The sequence below is a fragment of the Bos indicus genome, chromosome 3 (assembly GCF_029378745.1).
Source record: "Bos indicus isolate NIAB-ARS_2022 breed Sahiwal x Tharparkar chromosome 3, NIAB-ARS_B.indTharparkar_mat_pri_1.0, whole genome shotgun sequence".
NCBI lineage: Eukaryota > Metazoa > Chordata > Mammalia > Artiodactyla > Bovidae > Bos > Bos indicus.
Window position 1 is genome coordinate 118,574,583 of NC_091762.1, and position 20,064 is coordinate 118,594,646.

Below are 20,064 nucleotides of genomic sequence, written 5' to 3' on the forward strand. Positions count from 1 at the left end.
AGACTGGACACTCAAATGCCACAAAGGGTCTGCCATCCGCAGGTGGGTCAGAGAGAGGAGGGCCTGCGTCACAGACGCTCGGTGCCCCAGACGCCACGGACAGGGCACCACTGCAAGCAGTGGGGGGAGGCGGGGGGGTGACAGCGATCCAGGGGGAGCCCGCCACCCCCACCACCCCAGCTCCACTCCTGTTGCACGCCGCTTCCTCTCAGGTGGGCGCCATGAAGACCAGCAGAGGGTCGGCTCCCCCTGCAGGGCACCCCGACCCCTACTCTCCACGGGGCTCACCGCCACCTGGACACACTTCCCGGGGCGGCTTGGAGCTGATGAAGACCCAGGCCATGTCCTCTGGCCTCTCCCTGCCACCCAGCACACAGTGGGTCTACGTGTGCCCATGAGGGTCCCGGGCTGGACCAAAGGCAGCACATTTATCAGCGAGAGCCAGTGAGGAGAGAGAGAGAGATGAGAGGGAAACCGCGGTGCAAGGCCACGCGAGAGCCAGTGAGGAGAGAGAGAGAGATGAGAGGGAAACCGTGGTGCAAGGCCACACGAGAGCCAGTGAGGAGAGATAGAGAGATGAGAGGGAAACCGCGGTGCAAGGCCACCCAAGACGGTTTTCTCTGCAGAACAAACTACGGCGGCCACCTCTGGAAACACACTCAGCGCTCCTTCCCTCCTACAAGCCGGGGGCGGCACAGGGCACAGCACAGCGTGGAGCGGCCATCCACGCCCCAGGGGCGGCAGGTCAAGCGCGGCCCTCCGCCAGCCCTGTCGGTGACTTCCTAGAAACGCAGAGTGTGGACTTATGAGCCAGCCCTGACCGTAAGTGCGTTCACGGGGTGCCGACGGGTTCAGGAATGACGCGGTGCTCACGGCAGCCACACGCCTTCCCGGGCACCGGGGCTACGGCCGCCGAAGCATGTCCTCTGGGCTCATTACAAGTTGTCTCAGACGACCCAAAAGCTGGGGTCCAGGCAGCGTCGCTCAGCCACCCGGGGCAGGTAATAAAGACAGTAAAGACCGGCCTGGCTCTCAGGCTGGAAAAGCAGGCTCCTTTCAATTCTATCCACTTCCCTGCAAGGAAAAGCGTCACACGCTCGCTAAACAGCTCCTAAAGCTCTCCTGTCCAGAGAGACAGCACCAACCACAGCAGGTTTCACACACACACACGCTCAGCCTCACTAGTGAAAAAGGACGTGCAAATAAAGAGTGGAAAGCACTTTTATTTTTCACTTGTTAGATAGCCTGAGACCTGGGGAGAGAAGAGCCAAGCTGGACACAAACTCACAGAGAGCAGGCACACTTCTGGACGGAGACCCGATGAGACCACCAAGACGTGTAACACACACACCGTAGCGTATCTTTCACAGTAAGGGGTTTATTCCGAGGAAATCTGCCTAACGGATGGTGCTGGCAGTCTGGGCTACAAGTAGGAACTGCGGAAGACCAGCCCCATCTCCCAGGATCGCGCCTGTCAGACCGACGCGTCAGGACGGGTCTCCACCCTGAAGTGTAGGCAGGGAAGGGAGGCTCAGTGTAGATGGGGAGGGGAGGCTGCAGTGTAGATGGGAGGGGAGGCTGCAGTGTAGATGGGGAGGGAGGCTGCAGTGTAGATGGGGAGGCTGCAGTGTAGACGGGGAGGGGAGGCTGTAGTGTAGATGGGGAGGGAGGCTGCAGTGTAGACAGGGAGGCTGCAGTGTAGATGGGGAGGGGAGGGGAGGGGAGGCGGCAGTGTAGACAGGGAGGGGAGGCTGTAGTGTAAATGGGGAGGGGAGGCGGCAATGTAGATGGGAGGAGAGGCTGCAGTGTAGACGGGAGGGGAGGCGGCAGTGTAGACGGGAGGGGAGGAGGCAGTGTAGACGGGAGGGGAGGAAGCAGTGTAGATGGGGAGGGGAGGCTGCAGTGTAGATGGGAGGGGAGGCTGCAGTGTAGATGGGAGAGGAGGCTGCAGTGTAGATGGGAGGGGAGGCTGCAATGTAGATGGAGAGGGGAGGCTGTAGTGTAGATGGAGGGGGGACTGCAGTGTAGACGGGAGGGGAGGCGGCAGTGTAGACGGGGAGGGGAGGTTGAAGTGTAGATGGAGAGGGGATTGCAGTGTAGACAGGGAGGGGAGCCTGCAGTGTAGACAGGGAGGCGGCAGCACTGGGGTCTTGGGGTTCAGCCTTGGCTCTGTGGTGTTACCCACGCCAGGCGTGTGCGGGCTCTACCAGCCCCTGACGGCATCCCCAGGCTCTTGTCCATCCACAGCCAGTGATCCCATGGGGTCCTGGGGCCGGCACGACAGAAGTACCTATTACTCTCCTGGAAGCACTCTCTGAAGACGCCTGTCTCCTCTCTATGCTGGAGCCACAGTCATCGAAAAATCCACAAGTAACGACTAGAGACTGACAGAAGGCAACCGTTGGCTAGAAGGTCTATCAGCAAGTGGAGCAAAGGCTGCTGAGACTGCCGATGAGAGCCCCAGAGGGGGAGTCCCAGGTCCGCGCCGGCCGAGCTGCGGACGGAGTCGAGGTGGGCTCTCAGGGGTCGGGCGGCAGAGCAGGGAGGGCCACTTCTGCTTGTTCTCACCGTGCTGCGTTTCAACTGGAAACATGAGATAGAGGGATTCCCTCGATAATAGGTTTAGAAAATTTAAAATGACACATCAAAGTGGCAAACCCAGGGAACGCCTCATCTGCCGGGTGATCTGCTCAGCAGTCCCAGCTGATAAAAGACCTTCTGGGCATAAACACCTGCCGATACCACACTCACGACTCCCTCGACCCTGGGCCCCAGTGACCACGCTCCAGGACCCCCTTCCGGGGAGAAAGAACTAACTGTAGGGCAGGACGGGGCCAGGCTCCTAAGCGGCCGCAACCAGCAAGCGTCCAGAAGCAGTGCGACGCTGAGTGTTGGGACCCCAGTGAGAGAGAGCATCCTGACCCAAGGTTAGCAACTGCGGTTACCTTTTAAACACTCTACGTTAGTCACTCAGTTGTGTCCGACTCCTTGCGACCCCAGGGACTGTAGCCCACCAGGCTCCTCCGTCCATGGGATTGTCCAGGCAAGAATACTGGAGTGGGTTGCCATTTCCTTCTGCAGTGGATTTTTCTGACTCAGGGATCGAACTCGGGTCTCCCGCATTGCAGGCAGATTCTTTACCATCTGAGCCACCAGGGAAGCCCTTTTTAAAACACTGTTTCCTTTTAAATTATCAAATCCTATTCAAATTCACTGATGGTTTAATGACACTAATTAGATTGTGTGCTCAAGAAATCTGTCTGACAAACACCACTGCCAAATGTCACCAACAAGATGATGGCTTGTGAAGAGAGCGGAAATCGTCAAAACAGAGGCCGGCTGATGGGATGACGGTTACATAGTTTTAAATGGCTTCAGAGGAATGATCTCTGCTGTAAATGGAGAAACAAACAATTAAAGCCCAGAGAACGCGTCACCTTGAGAAGGTTTCTGAAGTGCATTTCTGGGGCTCCCATCCTCTCTGCGGGCTTCTGGCCTGAAGGCCTGGGGGGCTGGGGGACCCTTGGCGGAGGGGCCCTGCCTCTAAAGATGGGGGTCCCCAGGTCACTGGGAGGCCGGGTAAAGGACTTGGAAGAGACGGGCTGCCCTGACCTTTCAGGCTTCTGAGATGACATCAAGATGCAGGAGTCTGATGGCGAAAGTTCAAGAAGCCTGCTGGTGAGGAAGAGAGGAAACCGCATCACAGGGCCAGCAGTGCGAGTGGGCGGGGCGGGCTCTTTAGATTGCTTTCGGGAGTCACAGAAAAGGAGGCTGCAGCTTCAAGGACAAGACGGATCAGGCAGCCTGCGGGGGGCGCTCGCTGGTACCGAAAGGCAGTTAACTAGACGGATTCTGTGAGGACCTAATCCCGCAGCGGCCCAGAGCTTCCTCCCAGTACTGCAAACCCAGTGCGGCTCAGGGCCAAAGACCCCCTTGGAGCGGGGCCTCAGCGGGAAGCCCCACCCCCTCCTTCGCCCCTCCCACCCATCCCCCCTGCACGTGATGGGGTCTCGGCTCCCACGCTGGCAGGGCAGGTCCAGGCCGCAGCCCACAGAGCACCCCCGGGGGGCTCCGTCTCCTCCCAGCAGCAGGGGAACAGGTGCTTGGCGTCAGGGGGCAAAGGGCATGGCGATGGCTCTAAGGACCCTCGCCCGACCCATCCCAAACCCAAGGGTGTTGATTAAAACGCAGAGGACCACCATGGCTGGGGGGCCGTCTCCACGGAGACCAGCGCCATCTCGAGATTAGGCGGGAGCGCTCGCTGGCTCAGACCTCTCTGGCAAAGCCGTGAGGCCTGGGCCTCCAGCAGCTCTGGAGGGTGCTGCTCTCTGCTGGGCTTGTCGGACGCTGGCCTCAGCAGCTCCTTGGAGCTGGGGTGGACAGGAGCAGTGGCAGCGACAACCCTGCTGAGCCCCTGGACCTCAGGCGAGGCGCCAAGCAGCCAGGGCACAAACAGGTGGCGCACAGGCCTTCTGCCCGCCAGTAGCGGGCACAAGCCAGGGGCACAGGCTGGTGGTGCCTGAGGAAGCTGAGGCCGGGCCGAGTGACGTCCAGCTGCGGGCAGCGCTGGTCTCCGAGGGAAGGGCGTCTCAGGAGCACCGCGTACCACGTGGGATCTTAACTCCCACATCGCTGCTGCCCAGTCCCGCAGCCACTGACCACGGGTGGGCCCGGTGCAGCTGGTCCACAGGGCAATGGGCTCTACGTGTCTGGTCCACGGCGTGCACCCAGACTCAGCATGGATACAACCACTTATGTGGATCACAGGTTGAAGTGACACTTTAGAAATACGAGGTTAAATAAAATACCCTGAAATTACTTTTACCTTTAGCAGCCAGGTCCCCAGTGGCCCCCCAAAGACTCCTGCCTCCTGGTGTCCACCCCTTGGCTGGGCCCCTGCCGGGAGGGTTGACGCCTATGACAGCAGAGCCACGTAGCAGGGGTGGGGGTCACCTTCAAGATTTTGCCAGAAGACACCGCGACCTCCTTCTTGGTCACCTGGATCCTGGAAGCCCTGGTGAGGAGGACTTGAGGCCTCCTGCCCCAAACCAAGAGGTGAGTGAGCCAGGAAGGGGGGCCTGCAGGCCCGACCCTGTGCTCAGATGAGACCGCTGCCCTGACCACGCCCGACCACACCTCACAAGAGGCCCCGTGGCCCCGCCATCTGCGAGCTGCCCCCAGATTCCCGGTCCGCGGGAGCTGAGCTGTCCGATAACACACGTTCATTATTTCAAGCGGCTAAAAATCTTTTGGGTAATTTGTTACATAACAATAAATCACTCACACAGCCTGGTTTCTTTGGGTGTTTTAAGGTGGCTACAGGAAATGTAAAACTACCTATGAATTTTAACGTGTGCACATTTCCACTGAACAGCAAGGTTCTAAGTGCGGTGACACACGTGATCACAGACGTTGTAAGTGGTCCCCCAACCAAGTGACGGGACCTCTCCGTGCCTTGCTGGTGCACATTTCTTCCTAGAACGTTTGGTTTTAAAACCTGGGATCAGAGTAAATACGTGAGACAGTGAATGGGGCTTCCCAGGTGGCCTACTGGTAAAGAACCTGCCTGCCAAGGCAGGAGACACAAAAGATGAGGGTTCAGTTCCTGGGTCAGGAAGATCCCCTGGAGGAGGGCGTGGCAACCCACTCCAGCATTCTTGCCTGGAGAATCCCACGGACAGAGGAGCCTGGGGGGCTACAGTCTATAGGGTTGCAAAGAACATGACTGAGGCGACTTAGCACGCACCAGGCAGTAAATACCAAAAAGAAAAAATTGTTTGTTTTTTCCTTATCCCTTCTAAATCAAAGTAAATATTAGCTCCCCCCCAATTATAAAAAATTAGTGGGAAAAATGGAGAGAAGATGGACAAGTCCCAAGAAGAAAATAAAGACAATTCCTAAACACCTCACCCAGAGGTGACCACTGCTAATATTTTGTCGTTTCTTCTTGCCAGTAATGTCGCTACTTAGGAACATATGTTTGTAGATGAAGTCCAGTGATAAGAATGCTCCCCCGCTTTAAGCTTCTACAGGGTGACTTTAAATGCTGTTTCCACTCTTGGCCACATCAGCCAGGATCCCTTCAACCAGCTTCCACGTCCTGCCACGCAGGTATAAACGGCCCGGTGAGGGACATCCCCAGGCATCAACCTCAGCCCGGCAGCAGGTCACTGGGGTGGTCCTGGGCGCAAGATAGAGGGCCAGGCGGGGCGGGCCAGCCCGGGGGCTGGGGGCTCGGGGGTGGCGGGATAGAGGGTCACACGGGTTGGGCCGGCCTGGGGGCTGGGGCGGTGGTCCTGGGCAGCGGGATTGAGGCACACACAGTGGGCCGGCCCGTGGGCTCGGGGTTTGTCCTGGGCTGTGGAATCGTGGGTACACACGGGGGGCCAGTCCAGGGGCTCGGGGTTCAGGCTTTGGTACTGGGCAGCAGGGTCGCAGGCACGCACAGTGGGCCGGCCTGGGGGCTCGGGGACGGTCCTGGGCGGTGGGGTCGTGGGGTGCACAGAGCGGGCCGGCACGGGGGCCATCGGGCAGGTCCTGGGCGGTGGGGTCGTGGGGTGCACAGAGCGGGCCGGCACCGGGGCCATCGGGCAGGTCCTGGGCGGTGGGATCTGGGTGCACGTGGCGGGCTGGCCCTGGCAGTGGGATCTGGGTGCGCATGGCGGGATGGCCCTGGCGGCAGGATCTGGGTACACGTGGCAGGCTGGCCCTGGCGGCGGGATCTGGGTGTGCATGGTGGGCTGGCCCTGGGCCCGAGGCCGGGACTGACCTTGATGTGCTCGTGCAGCTGGGCCTCGTGCTGCCGCGACAGCTGCTCGTGCTGCCTCTGGAACTCAGCGATGAGGATCTGTCTCTGCAGCTGCTGCTTCTGCTTGAGCGCCAGGAGCTCCTGCTGCAGCTGCTGCTCGCGGAGGCCCGGCTCCGCCACGGGCAGCGGAAACTGGTGGTCCAGGCGCAGGTCCATGGGCACCCCCGGGGGGGCCACTGGCAGAGGCAGGGCCGAGGCCACGTCCACTGTGGAGAGAGCACAGCACAGAGGCGCTGGTGACCGGGTGGCCCGCCGTCCTGGCCCGGCCCCGCCTGCCCTCCCCGGGAGCCCATGCCGCCACCACAGGGACGCCCACGCTGCCACTGGGGACACCCACGCCACCAGTGGGGACGCCCACGCAGTGAGAGCCACTGCTCGCTTCAGATGCCTCCTCCCCCTTCCTGCTCAACAGGCTCAAAAGGCAGGACTCAGGGGCCTTCCGCCCTCTTCCTCCGAGAGGCCCACCCCTCAGGCAGAAGGCAGCAGGAGGTCGGACTGGGATGCACACTCAAACGGGCTCTCCTGCCTCTGCCCCACCCCGCACCAAGGGGCCCTGCTCGCTCAAGGGACCTGGGTGCAGGCCCGGTGGCCTTTTCTGACGTCGTGTTTGAAAGTCGACACAGAGAGCAAGCAGGAAAAAGGCTCTGATGAGCCCTGGCCACCCGAAGGCAGAGGGGCGAGCCGCGTGCTTTTCTCCTTTGCAAGGAGCCACAGAAGAGTTGTGTGCAGGGCGCACGGAACAGTGTGTGCCCTCAAAGTGGTCCAGACAGGAGCGCTGGGTGCACAGCGCGTTTCCGTGGTGACGGGCGCGCCCTCTGGGAGACAGCCAGTGCAAGGCTCCCCCGGATCGCCTGCTCGGCTCATGCTGCAGGAGGACCACTTCTGTGCTTTGCTAAGAAACAAACCGCCTTCATCGCACGGCGGCGTGGCCCACGAACAGCCACGAGTTGGCTCTGATTAGAAACGGAAGCGGAATCGATCTAAACGCTTGTAGATCAACGCCAAATTAAAAGCGAAGAGGAGGCAGAAACCAGGTCTCCAATTACGGGTCTCACAAAATATCCCCACGTGGGCGCTCCTCTCAGGGCGGGATTGTATCAGAAAAGCCGGGCCACTGGCTGTGGGCCTCCGACTTCCCAGAGAGGCTCTGGGGCGCATCCCTGAGGGTGAGCATCCTGGGCTCTGTCAGAGACACCCTCTGACCCCCAGAAGTGGAGACAGTCCAGCAGAGGCCCCGGGGCCCCGCCTCGACCAGAAAGCCCGCTCACAACCTGCTCAGTCACAGGCCAGAGGGCCGGAGGCTGGGCCTCTCCTCCAGGGGCTCAGAGGTCTGGGGGAGACCCTGCTCAGCAGATAGGGCCCCCGGGCCAGTCTCCCCTCCAGAGTCATTGCCACCCAGGAGGGGGCCTCGTCGCAGCACCTCTGCCCAGGCCCTCTGCAGTCAGGCCTTCTGACGGCCTGGACCTGGTCCCAGGGTCTCCCAGGGTGAGACTGGATCTAACCCCGTGCCTCTGGAAGTGCCCTCCAGCCCTGACTGCCCCTGCCACTGGGCAAATGAGGGGCTTACAAAAGGCAGGCAGTATGGCCATTTCGTTAATTCTCTGTGCTTATTTTCTTAAGCTAAAATACTGCTTTTTGATGAGGTAAGTGGACCGTCAGAGACACCACAGGCCGGCCCCACCTAGGTTCTGGTGGATTCTAGGAAAATGACCCAGGAGTGGAACCACCCCTCGGGATAGCCCATTTCAGCAGTCACCACACAGGCAGGTCCTTGCCGGCCGTTCTGCTGACGAGCGAAGTGAGGTGGGGAGGCCTGGCTCCAGCTCAGTCCTGGGTCCTAGCCCCCGAGCCCACGCCCGGGGCCCTGGTGTCCTGAACCGACACGTGGCCTCGCACCTCAGGCTCGCTCACCTGGGCAGGGTGTGGGGCGCTGGCTGGGACAGCAGGGGCCTGGCTCCTGCAGTCACCACCTCCCTCTCCCCGCTGCCAGAACTAAGCCTGGATTCCACCCGAGGCCCCCAGAGCCCAGGGCAGGTTGCATGCAAGGAAGGCCCGGGCCCTGGCCCCAGGGAATGGAGGAAAATCCTCAATATTCAATCATTTTCCAGAAAATATCTAATTCTCCTCTCTCTGAAGTCCTAACAAGCCCCGGGTAAATACCAGCTCTTTGGTTTTTCCCAAAATCAGTGAGGTGCAAACTCTGTTTTAAATGTATTTGTTTTTTTCTAGTTGGGTGTCAGGCTTGATGTGTGAAGGGTTTTTTATTTGATATTTAACAAAAACGGACACAAGTAACTGTTCCCATGAGCAGGCCCAGACGACAGCGGTGCCCCATCCCACCCCCACCACACACAGCTGGTAGAGATGAGGTCTTGCTGACTTCCTTTATTTTCTTTCTTTGATCATTTTTATTATGAAACATAGCAGGATGGAAAAACTGTGTAAACAACACCCGTTTTATAAAACCTCAAGATTTTCCTCCATTTGCTTCAGACTCTATTTTAAGGAATAGAACGTTATGGCAGACAGGGAGCAGGGCTCAGGAAAGGGACTCAGAGGAAAGAGAAAGTGACTTGACGTCTTAAAGGAAATTCAGCTTTCCCTTCTCCCGGGGGTGGGGAAGGGCTGTGCATCTTCCTGCTTTCACTAATGACCGCGCTGAATGCTGCCTGGAAAACATCATGATGTGTATGACGGCAGGCTTTCTGGCTCTTCTTTCTGCTTCCCTGGAAGAGGATGAAGAGGTTTTCTTCATTAACCGGTTAACCCGCCTAGTCCTTCATGGATTAACACGTGAGTTACTTGGCAGATCCCCTCAGGTTAGCTGGCCTTTACTTTGTAAAGATGAAGCCGACCTTGTCTTCCTGGGTTACAGACACACACACACACACACACACACGCACACACACAGAATCACCGACAGACTGAGCCTGCAACCGTTTCACTGGGCACATCTGGGTCCATGTTCATATGTCTGGACTGGCTTGCAGTGTCTCTGACACTCTTCTTATCCGGTCAGGGAGCGTTATTTTAGCTCAAGAAACCAAGAGAATTAATGAAATAACCATATTGCCTGCCTTTTGTGAGCAGTATCACCTCACTTGCTTTGATGGCAGGGCTGACCCCTTAGGCGACATGTGAAGGTGACCTGAGATGTTATGCAGCAACAAGGCCAAGCCCGAGACGCTGCGCAGAAGATGCCCGAGCGCTGCCCGCTCCCTGTGAAGCGCTGCTGCTGTCAGTCACCCAGTCGCATCCAGCGGTGCCCCATGTGCTGTGGCCTGCCAGGCTCCTCTGTCCATGGGATTCTTCAGGCAGGAACGCTGGAGCAGGGTGCCAGGCTCCTCTGTCCGTGGGATTCTTCAGGCAGGCACCCTGGAGTGGGGTGCCAGGCCCTCCTCCAGGGGATCTTGCCGACCCAGGGATCAAAGTCGCATTGCATTGGCAGGCGGATCTTTACTGTCGGAGCCGCCAGGGAAGCCCTCACTGTACCATACCATCTCTCCATTTCTAATTTTTCACAGGCGAGGTCAGGAAGATGATCAGAAATGTCCAATAGTTAACATCTTAAAAAACTGAACATAAAACAACTTTGAGGGATCCATTTTATTAACTTCAAAAATAGGATGGGCCAAATGTTTCCTATGCCTGCATCCCCTCACTGCAGAAAAATGCCAGGGCCTGCTGCTCTGTGCTGCGTGCTGGGGGGTTGTTCCCAGTCCAGCCTGCAGCAGATCTGCCGTGCAAAGGGACAGGAGAGGGCAGAGGGCTTGAGGGACGCCCCGGGGAAGGGCCCACACAGGGGCCGCAGCTCTGAGTGGGAAGGGGCCGGGGAGCCAGGACCCAGACGGCCAGTGTTAAGAGGGCAGGCATGGGGGCGGAGACACAGGAGGCACCTGGACCGCTGGCTTGGGGCATGGGACCTGCATCCAGAGATCCTCGGGGGCCCTGCAGGCCCAGGTGGGGGTGCCAGCAGCAGAGGGAGGCCAGGCCTCAGATGCAGAGGGGCCGGCATCAGGGTGCTGGGTGTGAGAGACGAGGCGGGGGCTGAAGGCGGGAAGGGAGGATGTGGCAGGCGCCCCGGCGTGGATGGGGTGGGGAGGACCGTGGTTCCCTGTGTCCACTGTCCCTTCCCTCGGGTTCCCTTTGAGTCTGGAGCTGCAGGGAACATCAGGAGGACCCCCCCTTCCCCCCCGCCGAGTCATTCCAGACACCAGAGCCGGTGGGCCCAGGGAGGGGATGGCAAGGAGACCCGCGGGCAACACCATCAGGTCTGCAGAGAACAGAGGGGAGCAGGCCGGGGGCGGGGGGTGGTCACGGGCTGTCCTCACCATTTACTGCGAGAAAGGGAGGCGAGGCCTGCTGGATTTCCCTTTTTGAGGTTTCACATAAGACTTCATCCTCTGCTAAAGAAAGTCCCACGCAAAGAGAATGCAAAGCCAGACGTCACCTCCGCCCGACAGGCCATGCCCAGCGCTGGCCGTTCCGGTGCCTCGGGAGACACACGCACCAGCCCGGGGGTGGCCGCGGGCCCAGGCCAGGCGCTTCTCACCGCCTGAGCTCAGCCTCGGGAGGCCAGGCGGGCCCCTCAGGCAGCCGGAGCCCCAGCTGTGGGATCAGACCCACAGCCCCATTCATTCCGCCGCTGGAGGGTGCGTCAGACATGCCCGTGACTATTTCTGTATCAAAAACTCGCCGAAATGCCACGAGTTCCCAACAGAAGCTGCTGGTGCTTTTGACCCAAAGTGCCCCGAAGAAAACAATGAGACTTTCTCTACTTAAAGAATGCGGCATCAAAACAAAAAAGCCTGTATTCTCATGAATATTTTATGGCAGAGTAGAAAATTGCTTTTATAGGTTGTGCCTTGAGAAACATATTAATACAATCAGATTCATGACGTTAGTAAAAGCACAAAGACTATATTCAGAGTTTCAATAAGAAATGGCAAGGCTGGGCCATGACCTATAAGTTCTCAATCAGAAATAGAAAAAAAATCTGCTAGTCTCTAATTTTTTTAAAAAAATAAATGATCAGGGTGGGGGCAAAAAAGGACACTGTAATTTTCCATTACATGGGTTGGGTCTTCTGTTCATAACACTATTTCATGTCATCATATAGACAGCAAATAAAGAGAAGGTCTGTTCTTTAGCAAACAGGGCCAGAGTGTAGGCTCTGTTCAAGTAAAGAACAGCTCATTCAAATCTAGGGGACAATAATAGATGTTTCATCCGTGTCAGCACGAGTTCCTCTCACACTGACGTTTGTCTGCCTGTGTGAGGGATGGAGAGAGATGCCTGCAGGGGGCGAGGAGGAGGAGCAGGAGAAAGGACAGGGGTCTATTAAAAAAGCACAACCTATCTCAAAATGTTTTCAACTTTTATGACAAAACATGTCACACATCCCGGGGACACTGGCACACCCCCGCCTTGCTCCCCAGGCCCCCAGCCCCGTGCTGACTCTTTGCTCAGCACCCCCGCATGTCGTGGTCACAATCTCCAGGACGCACCCCTAGATGCGTCCTCTGCACTCAGCAGCTGTGGGGGGTGGGCGGGGGGAGGCGAGACGAAGGCCCCCAGGGAAAGACAAGAGTTTTGGGGCCAGGCTGCTTCAGCTTCCAGGACAGCTGACAGGAAGAGCTCCTCTGGGGCGAGGCCAAGAGTGACCCCGGGAAAACCACGGCCACCCCCCGCAGTGGGACCAAGACTGGGACCAGAACCGCCCTGCGTCCTGCTGCCGGCCCCGCCGGCCGTCCTCCAGGAGCGTCCTCCAGGCGTGTCCTCAGGTGCGCCCTCCAGCCGGCCGTCCTCCAGGGGTGTCCTCCAGGTGTGTCCTCAGGTGCGCCCTCCAGCCAGCCGTCCTCCAGGTGTGTCCTCCAGGTGCACCCTCCAGCCGGCTGTCCTCCAGATGCCCCCTCCAGCCGGCCGTCCTCCAGGTGCGTCCTCCAGGTGTGCCCTCCAGCCGGCTGTCCTCCAGGGGCACCCTCCAGCCGGCCGTCCTCCAGGGGCGTCCTCCAGGTGTGTCCTCCAGGTGCGTCCTCCAGGGGCGCCCTCTAGCTGGCTGTCCTCCAGATGCCCCCTCCAGCCAGCCATCCTCCAGGTGTGTCCTCCAGGTGCGCCCTCCAGCGGGCCGTCCTCCAGATGCCCCCTCCAGCCAGCCATCCTCCAGGTGCATCCTCCAGGTGCGCCCTCCAGCCTCCCGTCCTCCAGGTGCGCCCTCCAGGTGCGGGGGCCCAGGAGCCCCGTGGAGAAGCACGGCCTCAGGTGAGTGAGGGCGAGAGGCAGGGAGGTCCAGACGCCCTAGGGGCTGCAGAGCTCCTCCACAGCGCCTCCCACACAGCTGCCCCCTCCCCGAGGCTGGCCCCAGCCCTCCCAGGGATGCCCAGGGTCTGCGTTCGTGCCCCTTTATTCCACTCCTCTTCCTTCTGGGCTGTTCTCTCCCTGCAGGAACTCAGCCTCCTCCTGTGTCTCGGGAAGGAGGCGCATGGTTTCCTGTCTGAATGTGTGCTCACGTCCTAGTCCAGGGATCGTCCCTCTGCCTGCACACAGAACTCCAGCGAGCAGTCACCTCCTCCAGGACGGTGAAGACAACGTCCCCACCTCCTTGTTCCCAAGACTGTTACTGAGAAGTGAGGAGCTGCTCTGACTCTGGATGCGTGCCCTTTGCTCTCCCTCTGGCAGACCAGCTCCTGGCCACCGCGTCTGAGCAGGAGGCTCTGGAAGCGAGAGTCTTCCCTTACCCGCCGCGGAGCTCCAGGCTGCCTGTCCAGTTTGGCGGCTCAGGCCTCCAGCCGTGGGGAATCTCCCTGGGTCATCGTGCGGACCATCGCCCTTTCCTCTGTTTTCCCCTTCGGGAACTTCCAGTACCTGGTGGTAAATCTGCAACAATCACTGATTTTCTTTCTGCTTCTCCCCCGTTTTCTGTGTCCAATGCTGAACTCTATTCAAGATTCCCTTAAATGTATTTTCTAAGTTTCTCACTGAGTTTTGTGTATTTTCTGTGGCTGTGTCCCTGAGGACGAGTGGAGGCAAGGATCCTAAGCTGCGAGAGGAGAGGGGACTCAAGGCTGAGCTTCGCTGGGTGGGGCTGAGGCACTCGGAGCCGCAGGGCAGGAGGCTGTTGCGGAGGGCGAGCGTGCTGTGCCTGTTGCCCTCCAGCCTCCACTCCACTCGGCCCGGCCCCCTCCTGCCCCAGTCCTGTCCTGGAGGCGGGATGTGGGGCTGCTTCCCAAGGATGCCGTGGCGTCCACCCACTGGGATCTTGGCTGCACCCGTGGGTGGCGTGCAGTCTGGTTTTTTCTGCCCAAACTGCCAAATCCAGTGTGACCTGTGACTTCAATTTCTACCTTCCAGACAGTTGTTGATGCTGTGTCCTTTTCTGTTCCCCATCCTGTTTTTTTGAATGCCCCTTACAGGTCTGGCTGCACTGGGTCTTTGTAGCAGCACGCAGGGTCTTTGATCTTCACTGGGACAGGTGGGATCTACTTCCCTGACCAGGGATTGAACCTGGGCCCCCTGCATTAGGAGCGCAGAGTCTCAGCCACTGGGCCACCAGGGAAATCCCTGTTTCCCCTACCTTTGTGAGCTGATGACCTTTCTCTGGAATACAGATATAGATAGACAATTTTTTAGGGAAAATTAAAAAAAAAAAAACACAAAGCCAACGAAAATGGTGTAATCGCCTCCCAAGGATCCGTCAGCCAGCTCCCAACAACTGCTGCCCTGTGGCCAGCCCTTCCTTCTAGATTATCCTGAAGCCGACCCGCCAGCAGAGCGCTTTACTCATAAGGACTGTGGTATCCCTAAATAAACTCTTAAGAAAACAGTCAACCTACCCAAATAAATTAACAACTCCATGATGCTATCAAATAGCCAGAAAGTATTATCATTTTTTTAGAGTCTCATATACATTTCTGAGACTTCATTCAACTCAAGATTCAACCGGGGACTTCCCTACTGGTCCGGCGGTTAAGAATCTGCTTTGCAATGCAGAGGATGTGGGTTTGATCCTTGGTCAAGAGAACGACAATCCCATATGCCATGGGGCAACTAAGCCATCGAGCCACAGCTCGAGAATCTGTGAGAAGCAAAACGCGGTGCAACAAGGATCCTGTGCAGCCAAAAACAAATCAAGATTCAGCAAGGTCTGTACGCCGCAATTGGCTGACACAGTCTGTGCGTTCTCTGTGACCTAAAGATCCCCCTTCTTCTCCCTCATGCCTGCACCCTCTCCAGCTGACGGGCTGAAGACTCTGGTCACCCGTTCCGTGCTGACTGCACCTGAGGTGCAGATCCACATGACGCGTTCCCTGGGAGCAGAAATGGGTCTGGAGTCCCAGGGGACGCAGCTCCAGTTCCCAGCAGGGCCGCCCCCCCAAGACGCTCCTGTGTCTGCCGGGCTCCTGTGTTGCCAGCAGCTAAGGGGTTCCCTGATGATGCTGTCGGGCCTGTCAACACGGCCCTTCTAGCCCCATCTGCCAGTCCTGAGCGGCTGGCCGGGGGAGAAAGGGCCCCGAGTCAACTGTCATGTTATCCCCACAGACAGCTTTTAGCAGAGAGGCAGGGCCAGTGCTTGACGATCTTTTATTTGCCAATTTTCAACAATACTGAGCTGGCCGCACTGAGTCTGGCTTCGGGATCGCAGTGAACCGAGCCTCTGCAGTCCTGTCCTGATGCTCACACGCGTCCTTGGGCAGCCTGCGTGATGGCACCAGGTCACCCAGAACCCACCAGCGGCCCTGGGGACAGCCCTCAGTGTGGCTGTGACAGCTGTCCCGAAACGCCGCTGCACTTCCTGGTCCCCAAGGGCACCTGGGCTCCTTCAGTGGGAAACACGGAGACCACAATCTGGGTTTTGGTTGCCACAGTTTATAATGTGTATATCCTTACTGGAGCTTTTGTGAATTTCAGGAGTGAGTGAAATTAGATCTGTGTGTTCAATCTGTCAGCTCGCCATGGAACTTTGGGTGCATAACTTATTAGAAATATCATTCAAAACGGCTGAACAGTCATAATCAAGTTCCATTCAAAATACTGATTTATATGCAGCATCATTTTCCCCAAAGGTGCTCTTAACTGAATTACAATTATTCTGTTTAATACTGTGTGTGTGTGTATAAAGGGGAAATGAGGTAGAGAAGTCAGAAGTGCTTTTTAACGTAAACATTTAAAAATATTCTGTAGGGAAGGTAAACAAGCCAAGTGGTCCCATCTCAGCTTCTCATGTAGACGGGTATGGCTCTCCCTGCTTTTTTGCCTCATTCACATGTATGTACACAGGCAATGCCAAAGAAATGAGCTTATGTGAGCAACTCAGGAGAATATAAATTATGCTTGAAAAATAAAAATAAATAACAAGTAGTATGGAGCAAGAACATACTATTATGTTTATATTGTTTTGTTTTCAGCCGAGATCAGAATGTAAAGAAATAAACATATATAGTGGTATTTATCAGAGAAGGCGATGGCACCCACTCCAGTGTTCCTGCCTGGAGAATCCCAGGGACAGAGGAGCCTGGTGCCTGCAGTCCATGGGGTCACTAGAGTCGGACACGACTGAGCGACTTCACTTTCACTCTTCACTTTCATGCATTGGAGAAGGAAATGGCAACCCATTCCAATGTTCTTGCCTGGAGAATCCCATGGACAGAGGAGCCTGGTGGGCTACAGTCCAGGGGGTCACACAGAGTCAGACAGGACGGAGCGACTCACACTTCATCCACGTGTTACATGGGAAGGCTCTTTGCACCTGGCCTGGGGCGGGGAGAGAGGCGACGCACGGCGCCTCTGAGCCACTTTCTCCACGTGGGTGCCTTGCACACACCTGCATGCCACGAGGCAGCAGCATGCACCTTCAGGCCCTGGTCGGCCCAGGCTCTGCCTCCAGACAAGAGGGCAGTGGGTTACACTTCAAAAGCAAGCAGAGACAGGCCGCAGCAGGGCAAGTGCCTCAAGCCGAACGCAGGAGGGGGCGTCGGGGGCAGACACGCAAGCCCCCAGGTCGGCCCTGAGTCGCTGCGGACGACACCTCTGCAGGCTGCTGGCCTGGGCTAGCTTCACGTGTCAACAGGGACCCTGCAGGACACAGGTGGCTGCCAGCTCATCCCCACGGACAAGCAGGGAAGCAAGCTCAGAGAGTCTAAGTGACATGCCCGAGGCTACGCAGCAAGTGTCATGGCAAACTTGGAACTGGACACTAACCACGGGCGACGGGATGCCCACGGGAAGAGCCAGGAGGAGGGGGCACAGGGGGATGTTCTCAGGCGGGGGCACAGGTCACCCTGGGGCTCTGGTTCTCAGGCGGGGGCACAGGTCACCCTGGGGCAGTGGTTCTCAGTTTGGGTGGCACAGGTCACCCTGGGGCTCTGGTTCTCAGGCAGGGCGGCACAGGTCACCCTGGGGCTGTGGTTCTCAGGCGGGTTGGCACAGGTCACCCTGCGGTGGGACTGTGGTTCTTAGGTGGGGTGGTGTGAGCGGCTTGGGGACTTGGGAGCCGTGGAGGCTGGGCCCTGCTCAGCTGCTGTGCTCGGGGTGCCTGGGGCTCCAGGAGCACTCGGGTGATCAGGCCCCCTGCAGCCCAAGTACGCACGCTCTGGGGCTCTGAGAGCACTCCCCCCATCAGGGCCAGCGGACCCCTTAAGTCCCTGCCCACGGCTCCACCTGTGGATTCTTTCCTGACCAAGGGCTGGGCGTCCCCCCAGGATCGCCAGCTTGCTCCAGCACCCCATAGGCCCGTGCTTTCCAGCGAAGAAAAGCCTCTACTTTTCCTGAAGGACGCACAGGGGTCCGCTCCAAGAGCCCCTGCTCATGGCCGAGACATAGCCCCAAGGGTGCAGCCAGCCCGGGTCTGCACCACCCACCCGGTCCCGGGAAACAGGCTGACCAGCACCGCCAAGCAGACCCGGCTGCCGAGCAGAGATGCAAACAGCACGTTCCTGATGGCTCACTTCCGCCGCCAAAAAGAACAAGTCACCATCAACACCAGGTAATGTTTTACTCCATTGTCTCTTCCCCTAAGCTGAGTTTCACCTTCACTCACTCACACCTCCTCCCCAAGCGCCAAGTTTTCAACGGCTTCTCCCTGGCGGAGAGTCCAAGGCCATCAGCGCACCGAGGCCTGGCCACCCCTCACCCACCACCGTGAGGGCCTCTCCTGCAGCCGCCATGATCCTCCTCTTCGAGGTCCCCACTGTGCCCGCATGTCTGCAGACACCAGCGAGGACCCGGTCAGGGAACAGCTGGCGGGAGGTGGGACCCCTCGTGGAAAGCAGGCCCAGGGCCCCACTTCTAGGCACCAGGACGTGTGTCCAGGTAATGCTACTGAGAGAGAAGAGGCTGGGCCCCCGGCACAGGCACCTGGTCTCAAAGGTCCAGTGTGGGGTTCAGGGCTAATGTGAGTCCAAATCCCCATGAGGACCAGCGGCCGCCCAGGGGCCCTGCATGTGACCAGCATCCATCGAGAGCCAAGACACAGCTTCGAGCCGGGAGACCCCATGGCAGTGTGAATGCAGGGAGAAGACTCCAGGGGAGCTGACCTGGCGGGAGGGGTGTCTGGGTGCGGTGGGCTGAGCTGAGTCCGTCTGTCTCCCGAGCTGCTGATCGCCCTCCCTCTAAAGTGGGCCCAGAAGGTGACATCACTGAGGGTGGTGAAGACCCAAGGCAAGACCTGGTGGTCAGGATGCAGGAGACCCCAGGAGGGTGCAAGCCGGCCCTCAGCATCTGCCACGTGACAACCGAAGGCTGAGGCACGAACGCGCCTGGGGACAGGCGTCCACAGCACCCAGGCTCAGGTTCCAGCACACCAGGGGCGGAGGCCCCGGAGGGCAGGCCCGCAGTGCGAGCGAGGGGCCCCGGGTCCCCCAGACATGGAGCCAAGACAGCTTCTCAACTTAAAGGATGGGAACAGGATATGGAGACACAATGGCTTCACAATGAATGAAAGGGCGTGTATTTGATGCAGACAGAGAACAAGCACCAGCCTCATCTCAGGGCGGGGTGCTGATCCCACGGCAGCTGCTGAGGAGTGTAGGTCAGGGCCCCCTCCGCCCCCTTCTCTCCTATTGTCAAAGAAATAAAAAGGCCTTTGTAGGACGGGAGCACGCAGGGGAGAGAACTCAGACAATGGGGCAGAATCCAGGTCATCTCACAGTTCTGCAAAAGCAGACCATCGAGGCCCTTCCACTCCCTTCTCACCCACCCCACCTGCCCCATTCCCCGGCCCGGGCCCCTGGGCACCTGCAGCGCGGCAGCCCCACCGCCAGCAGGGAGGGTACAGCCTGTGTTTCAGGCCCAGCAGCGGGTTCCAAAGTGTGGGCACCCCCTCTCCCCGCAGAGAAGGTCGGAGGTCAGAGGCAGCACCTAAGACAGATGGCTGAGCATTTCCAGAACTGGTGGGAGACACGGAAGGCACAACCAAGCAGGGACCCCAGCAAACGGCAGTAATCAAGACAGTTTCCAAGCGGAACCGCAGACTCGCGAGAAGAGGGCCAGTGGACCCTGAGGATGAGCAAGCTGCTGACGAGGAAACGGCCAGAGAACAGCGAGCCAGCTCCGAGAGCAGAGGAGCGCCTGCCAAGCCAGAACCATGTGCTGGGAAGCGGCGGTCACGACTGCATGCAGAGCACACACAGACGGGGCCACATCAGACTGAGAAGGCTGCAGGTGCACCGATGAGCCCTCGGGGAAGGAAGAACCCACGGCGAGTCTGAGACGCGGGAGGAACGGCGAGTGGAGAACCCAACACACGCAGAAACGAGTCCACACAAACAGCAAGGAGGTGGACGGCAGCGTCCAACGTGTGGGTGAAGCCACGGAGGAAACCCTGGGGCCGTGGGGAGGCTGCAGCGCCCCAGGGCCCTGGGACCCCTGCCCCCATAGGGGTGGAGGTAGAAGACAGAGGCTCACAGGCTGCCACACAGACCTGCCGGAGACCACGAGGCGGGCCCTCAGGGCAGTGGCGGGGGGTGTGGCTAGGTCAGGAAATGATTTTAAGGAGAAAGAAAAAGACACGAGGCTGCTAAGCGCCCCCACCTACACACACAGAGCTGGTCCTCCCAATGGATGTACACGCCTGCACCTAGACTCCGGCCAGAAATAATCACAACGGACTCTGATCAAACCTCCAGGTCTAACCACTGACGGACAGGAAACTCAGGCAAGAGAGGTCCGCTTTAAATGACAACTCAGGGAGGAAATCAAGCGAAATCTAGAACCCAGGGAGACCCTGCAGGACAGACAAGCCAGTATCTTCAGAGATAGAC

At 58.5% G+C, this 20,064-nt stretch overlaps 1 protein-coding gene across 11 annotated transcripts in view; it reads right to left on the bottom strand.

Annotated features, from left to right (window-relative positions):
* HDAC4 (histone deacetylase 4) overlaps positions 1 to 20,064 on the bottom strand; it is a 298,724-nt gene that overhangs the window by 107,282 nt on the left and 171,378 nt on the right. For all 11 annotated transcript variants that reach the window (XM_070787003.1, XM_070787004.1, XM_070787001.1 and 8 more), the window contains one exon: positions 6,770 to 7,014. In XM_070787003.1, coding sequence (XP_070643104.1) covers positions 6,770 to 7,014 — 245 coding nt within the window. The remainder of the gene's footprint in view (positions 1 to 6,769; positions 7,015 to 20,064) is intronic.